Genomic DNA, 7,500 nt, shown 5'->3' with positions numbered 1-7,500 from the left:
ACTATTATCTGTGTGAGAGAGAGAGAGAGAGAGAGAGAGACAGAACTATTATCTGTGTGAGAGAGAGAGAGAGAGACAGAACTATTATCTGTGTGAGAGAGAGAGAGAGAGAGACAGAACTATTATCTGTGTGAGAGGGAGATAGAGAACTATTATCTGTGTGAGAGGGAGAGAGAGAGAGAGAGAACTATTATCTGTGTGAGAGGGAGAGAGAGAGAGACAGAACTATTATCTGTGTGAGAGGGAGAGAGAGAGAGACAGAACTATTATCTGTGTGAGAGAGAGAGAGAGAGAGAGAGAGAGAGACAGAACTATTATCTGTGTGAGAGACAGAACTATTATCTGTGTGAGAGAGAGAGAGAGAGAGAGAGACAGAAGTATTATCTGTGTGAGAGGGAGAGAGAGAGAGACAGAACTATTATCTATGTGAGAGGGAGAGAGAGAGGGAGAGAGAGAGAGACAGAACTATTATCTGTGTGAGAGGGAGAGAGAGAACTATTATCTGTGTGAGAGGGAGAGAGAGAGACAGAACTATTATCTGTGTGAGAGGGAGAGAGAGAGAGACAGAACTATTATCTGTGTGAGAGGGAGAGAGAGAGAGACAGAACTATTATCTGTGTGAGAGAGAGAGAGAGAGAGAGAGACAGAACTATTATCTGTGTGAGAGACAGAACTATTATCTGTGTGAGAGAGAGAGAGAGAGAGAGAGACAGAAGTATTATCTGTGTGAGAGAGAGAGAGAGAGAGAGAGAGAGAGACAGAACTATTATCTATGTGAGAGGGAGAGAGAGAGAGAGAGAGAGAGAGAGACAGAACTATTATCTATGTGAGAGGGAGAGAGAGAGAGACAGAACTATTATCTGTGTGAGAGGGAGAGAGAGAGAGAACTATTATCTGTGTGAGAGGGAGAGAGAGAGAGAGAGAGAACTATTATCTGTGTGAGAGGGAGAGAGAGAGAGAGAGAACTATTATCTGTGTGAGAGGGAGAGAGAGAGAGAGAGAGAACTATTATCTGTGAGAGAGAGACGAGAGAGAGAGAGAGAACCATTATCTGTGTGTGAGAGAGAGAGAGAGAGACAGAACTAGTATCTGTGAGAGAGAGAGAGAGAGATAGAACTATTATCTGTGTGTGAGAGAGAGAGAGAGAGAGACAGAACTATTATCTGTGTGTGAGAGAGAGAGAGAGAGAGACAGAACTATTATCTGTGTGAGAGAGAGAGAGAGAGAGAACTATTATCTGTGTGAGAGGGAGAGAGAGACAGAACTATTATCTGTGAGAGAGAGAGAGAGAACTATTATCTGTGAGAGAGAGACAGAACTATTATCTGTGTGAGAGAGAGAGAGAGAGAGAACTATTATCTGTGAGAGAGAGAGAGAGAGAACTATTATCTGTGAGAGAGAGACAGAACTATTATCTGTGTGAGAGAGAGAGAGAGCGTGAGAGAGAGAACTATTATCTGAGAGAGACAGAATTATCTATTTGTGTGTGTGAGAGAGAGAGAGAGTTAGAGACAGAACTATTATCTGTGTGAGAGAGAGAGAGACAGAACTATTATTTGTGTGAGAGAGAGAGAGACAGAACTATTATCTGTGTGAGAGAGAGAGACAGAACTATTATCTGTGTGTGAGAGAGAGAGAGAGAGAGAGAGACAGAACTATTATCTGTGTGTGTGAGAGAGAGAGAGAGAGAGAGAGAGACAGAACTATTATCTGTGTGTGAGAGAGAGAGAGACAGAACTATTATGTGTGTGAGAGAGAGAGAGACAGAACTATTATCTGTGTGAGAGGGAGAGAGAGACAGAACTATTATCTGTGTGAGAGATTGAGAGAGAGACAGAACTATTATCTGTGTGTGTGAGAGAGAGAGAGAGACAGAAGTATTATCTGTGTGAGAGAGAGAGAGAGAGAGACAGAAGTATTATCTGTGTGAGAGAGAGAGACAGAACTATTTTCTGTGTGAGAGAGAGAGAGAGACAGAACTATTATCTGTGTGTGAGAGAGAGAGAGAGAACTATTATCTGTGTGAGAGAGAGAGAGAGAGACAGACAGAACTATTATCTGTGAGAGGGAGAGAGAGAGAGACAGAACTATTATCTGTGTGAGAGAGAGAGAGAGACAGAACTATCTGTGTGCGAGGGAGAGAGAGAGAGAGACAGAACTATTATCTGTGTGTGTGAGAGAGAGAGACAGAACTATTATCTGTGTGAGAGAGAGAGAGAGAGAGAGAACTATTATCTGTGTGAGAGGGAGAGAGAGAACTATTATCTGTGAGAGAGAGACAGAACTATTATCTGTGTGAGAGGGAGAGAGAGAGAGAGAGAGAGAGAGAGAGAGAGAAAGTGAGAGACAGAACTATTATCTGAGTGAGAGAGAGAGAGAGAGAGAACTATTATCTGTGTGAGAGGGAGAGAGAGAACTATTATCTGTGTGAGAGGGAGAGAGAGAGACCCAGAACTATTATCTGTGAGAGAGAGAGAGACAGAACTATTATCTGTGTGAGAGAGAGAGAGAGAGAGAGAGAGACAGACAGAACTATTATCTGTGTGAAAGAGAAAGAGAGATAGAGAGAGACAGAACTATTATCTGTGTGAAAGAGAGAGAGAGAGAGAGAGAGACAGAGACAGAACTATTATCTATGTGAGAGGGAGAGAGAGAACTATTATCTGTGTGAGAGGGAGAGAGAGAGAGACAAAACTATTATCTGTGTGAGAGAGAGAGAGAGAGAGAGAGAGAGAGAGAGAGACAGAACTATTATCTATGTGAGAGGGAGAGAGAGAACTATTATCTGTGTGAGAGGGAGAGAGAGACAGAACTAATATCTGTGTGAGAGAGAGAGAGAGAGAACTATTATCTGTGTGAGAGAGAGAGAGACAGAACTATTATCTGTGTGAGAGAGAGACAGAACTATTATCTATTTGTGTGTGTGAGAGAGAGAGAGAGAGAGAGACAGAACTATTATCTGAGAGGGAGAGAGAGAGAGAGAGACAGAACTATTATCTGTGTGAGAGAGAGAGAGAGAGAGAGAGAGAGACAGAACTATTCTGTGTGAGAGAGAGAGAGAGAGACAGAACTATTATCTGTGTGAGAGAGAGAGAGAGAGAGACAGAACTATTATCTGTGTGAGAGAGAGAGAGAGAGAGAGAGAGAGAGAACTATTATCTGTGTGAGAGGGAGATAGAGAACTATTATCTGTGTGAGAGGGAGAGAGAGAGAGAGAGAACTATTATCTGTGTGAGAGGGAGAGAGAGAGAGACAGAACTATTATCTGTGTGAGAGGGAGAGAGAGAGAGACAGAACTATTATCTGTGTGAGAGAGAGAGAGAGAGAGAGAGACAGAACTATTATCTGTGTGAGAGACAGAACTATTATCTGTGTGAGAGAGAGAGAGAGAGAGAGACAGAAGTATTATCTGTGTGAGAGGGAGAGAGAGAGAGACAGAACTATTATCTGTGTGAGAGGGAGAGAGAGAACTATTATCTGTGTGAGAGGGAGAGAGAGAGACAGAACTATTATCTGTGTGAGAGGGAGAGAGAGAGAGACAGAACTATTATCTGTGTGAGAGGGAGAGAGAGAGAGACAGAACTATTATCTGTGTGAGAGAGAGAGAGAGAGAGAGAGAGAGAGAGAGAGACAGAACTATTATCTGTGTGAGAGACAGAACTATTATCTGTGTGAGAGAGAGAGAGAGAGAGACAGAAGTATTATCTGTGTGAGAGAGAGAGAGAGAGAGAGAGAGAGAGAGAGAGAGACAGAACTATTATCTATGTGAGAGGGAGAGAGAGAGAGAGAGAGAGAGAGACAGAACTATTATCTATGTGAGAGGGAGAGAGAGAGAGAGACAGAACTATTATCTGTGTGAGAGGGAGAGAGAGAGAGAACTATTATCTGTGTGAGAGGGAGAGAGAGAGAGAGAGAACTATTATCTGTGTGAGAGGGAGAGAGAGAGAGAGAACTATTATCTGTGTGAGAGGGAGAGAGAGAGAGAGAGAGAACTATTATCTGTGAGAGAGAGAGAGAGAGAGAGAGAGAGAACCATTATCTGTGTGTGAGAGAGAGAGAGAGAGACAGAACTAGTATCTGTGAGAGAGAGAGAGAGAGATAGAACTATTATCTGTGTGTGAGAGAGAGAGAGAGAGAGACAGAACTATTATCTGTGTGTGAGAGAGAGAGAGAGAGAGACAGAACTATTATCTGTGTGAGAGAGAGAGAGAGAGAGAACTATTATCTGTGTGAGAGGGAGAGAGAGACAGAACTATTATCTGTGAGAGAGAGAGAGAGAGAGAACTATTATCTGTGAGAGAGAGACAGAACTATTATCTGTGTGAGAGAGAGAGAGAGAGAGAGAACTATTATCTGTGTGAGAGAGAGAGAGAGAGAGAGAACTATTATCTGTGTGAGAGAGAGAGAGAACTATTATCTGAGAGAGACAGAATTATCTATTTGTGTGTGTGAGAGAGAGAGAGAGTTAGAGACAGAACTATTATCTGTGTGAGAGAGAGAGAGAGACAGAACTATTGTGTGAGAGAGAGAGAGACAGAACTATTATCTGTGTGAGAGAGAGAGACAGAACTATTATCTGTGTGTGAGAGAGAGAGAGAGAGAGAGACACAGAACTATTATCTGTGTGTGTGAGAGAGAGAGAGAGAGAGAGAGAGACAGAACTATTATCTGTGTGTGAGAGAGAGAGAGACAGAACTATTATGTGTGTGAGAGAGAGAGAGACAGAACTATTATCTGTGTGAGAGGGAGAGAGAGAGAGACAGAACTATTATCTGTGTGAGAGAGAGAGAGAGAGAGACAGAAGTATTATCTGTGTGAGAGAGACAGAACTATTTTCTGTGTGAGAGAGAGAGAGACAGAACTATTATCTGTGTGAGAGAGAGAGAACTATTATCTGAGAGAGAGAGAGAGAACTATTATCTGTGTGAGAGAGAGAGAGAGAGAGAGAACTCTTATCTGTGAGAGAGAGAGAGAGAGAGAGAACTATTATCTGTGTGAGAGAGAGAGAGAGAGAGAGAGAACTATTATCTGTCTGTGTGTGTGTGAGAGAGAGAGAGAGAGACAGAACTATTATCTGTGTGAGAGAGAGAGACAGAACTATTATCTGTGTGAGAGAGAGAGAGAGAGAGAGAGACAGAACTATTATCTGTGTGTGAGAGAGAGAGAGAACTATTATCTGTCTCTCTGTGTGTGTGTGTGTGTGTGTGTGTGTGTGTGTGTGTGTGTGTGTGTGTGTGTGTGTGTTTCTTTAGGTTGGAGTACGGAGGGGAGATCAGAATCAAACCAGGACTAAGAAAATGTAAGAAGTAAATGTACACACACACACACACACACTCTCACACAGTGTGTGTGTCCTCTAACGTCTCTTCTTGTGTGCAGATGCGTGTGATGTCACACTGGACCCAAACACAGCACACACACGTCTGTCTCTGTCTGAGGGGAACAGAAAGGTGACGTGTGTGGAGGAGCAGCAGCAGCAGCAGCAGCCGTATCCTGATCATCCAGAGAGATTTGATTACTATGATCAGGTTGTGTGTAGAGAGAGTCTGACTGCACGCTGTTACTGGGAGGCTGAGTGGAGGGGGGAGGCTGTTATATCAGTGACATATAAAGACATCAGCAGGAAAGGACACAGTAGTGACTGTGAGTTTGGACGCAATCTAAAGTCCTGGAGTCTGGAGTGCTCTAATAACAGTTACTCTGAACAGAGTGAGATCAGTTACTCTGTCTGGCACAATAATAAGGAAACTGCCATCTCTGCCCCCTGCAGCTCTAACAGAGTAGGAGTGTATCTGGACTGGGCTGCAGGCACTCTGTCCTTCTACAGCGTCTCTCACACACACACACTCACACACTTACACACACTCCACTCCACATTCACTGAGCCCCTCTATGCAGGGTTTAGGGTTTGGTATCCTGACTGCTCAGTGTGTGTGTGTGAGCTAGAATAGCCTCCTGTGTCCTGGAGAACACCTGAGTCTACATACACACACACACACACACACACACACACACACACACACACACACACACACACACACACACACACACACACACTCACACGCTTACACACACTCCACTCCACATTCACTGAGCCCCTCTATGCAGGGTTTAGGCTTTTGGGTTATGATTCCTCAGTGTGTGTGTGTGAGCTAGAATAGCCTCCTGTGTCCTGGAGAACACCTGAGTCTACACACACACACACACTACACATCTCACACACACACACACACTACACATCTCACACACACACACACACACACACACACACACACCCCATCTCTCTCTCAGACACACACACACACACACACACACCACCTCTCTCACACACACACACACCCCACCTCTCTCTCACACACACACACACCCCACCTCTCTCACACACACACACACCCCACCTCTCTCTCTCACACACACACACACCCCACCTCTCTCTCTCTCACACACACACACACACACCCCATCTCTCTCTCACACACACACCCCATCTCTCTCTCACACACACACCCCATCTCTCTCTCACACACACCCCATCTCTCTCTCACACACACACCCCATCTCTCTCTCACACACACACCCCATCTCTCTCTCTCACACACACACACACCCCATCTCTCTCTCTCACACACACACACCCCACCTCTCTCTCACACACACCCCACCTCTCTCTCTCTCTCACACACACACACACCCCATCTCTCTCTCACACACACACCCCATCTCTCTCTCTCACACACACACACACACACACACACCCCATCTCTCTCTCTCACACACACACACACCCCATCTCTCTCTCTCACACACGCACACACACGCACTCTCTCTCTCACACAGTGTGTGTGTCCTCTAACGTGTCTTCTTGTGTGCAGATGCGTGTGATGTCACACTGGACCCAAACACAGCACACACACGTCTGTCTCTGTCTGAGGGGAACAGAAAGGTGACGTGTGTGAGGGAGCAGCATCCGTATCCTGATCATCCAGAGAGATTTAAACACTGTGAGCAGGTTGTGTGTAGAGAGAGTCTGACTGCACGCTGTTACTGGGAGGCTGAGTGGAGGGGGGGGGCTGTTATATCAGTGACATATAAAGACATCAGCAGGAAAGGAGGCAGTAGTGACTGTGTGTTTGGAGGGAATCTAAAGTCCTGGAGTCTGTGCTGCTCTAATAACAGATACTTTGTCTTTCACAATAATAACAGAACTGCCATCTCTGCCCCCTGCAGCTCTAACAGAGTAGGAGTGTATCTGGACTGGGCTGCAGGCACTCTGTCCTTCTACAGCGTCTCTCACACACACACACTCACACACTTACACACACTCCACTCCACATTCACTGAGCCCCTCTATGCAGGGTTTGGGCTTTTGGGTTATGATTCCTCAGTGTGTGTGTGTGAGCTAGAATAGCCTCCTGTGTCCTGGAGAACACCTGAGTCTACACACACACACACACACACTACACAACTCACACACAACACAACTCTCACACACACACTCTC

General features: G+C 44.9%; 1 protein-coding gene across 6 annotated transcripts in view; it reads left to right on the top strand.

Moving 5' to 3' along the window:
• LOC113569248 (NACHT, LRR and PYD domains-containing protein 3-like) overlaps nucleotides 1–7,500 on the top strand; it is a 164,624-nt gene that overhangs the window by 22,515 nt on the left and 134,609 nt on the right. Inside the window, exons 8-9 of one of the 6 annotated variants that reach the window (XM_081718864.1) lie at nucleotides 5,253–5,299; nucleotides 5,380–6,507. The exons of the other annotated variants lie outside the window; for them this stretch is intronic. Coding sequence (XP_081574990.1) covers nucleotides 5,253–5,299; nucleotides 5,380–5,951 — 619 coding nt within the window. The 3' untranslated portion in view covers nucleotides 5,952–6,507. Of the gene's footprint in view, nucleotides 1–5,252; nucleotides 5,300–5,379; nucleotides 6,508–7,500 lie in introns of those variants that run through there. 6 annotated transcript variants of the gene reach the window in all.

This window comes from Electrophorus electricus, chromosome 1, assembly GCF_041902795.1.
Source record: "Electrophorus electricus isolate QZ-2024a chromosome 1, ASM4190279v1, whole genome shotgun sequence".
Classification (NCBI taxonomy): Eukaryota; Metazoa; Chordata; class Actinopteri; order Gymnotiformes; family Gymnotidae; genus Electrophorus; species Electrophorus electricus.
The sequence above is the reverse complement of the archived record's forward strand: the minus strand, read 5'-3'. Positions and strand labels throughout refer to the sequence as shown.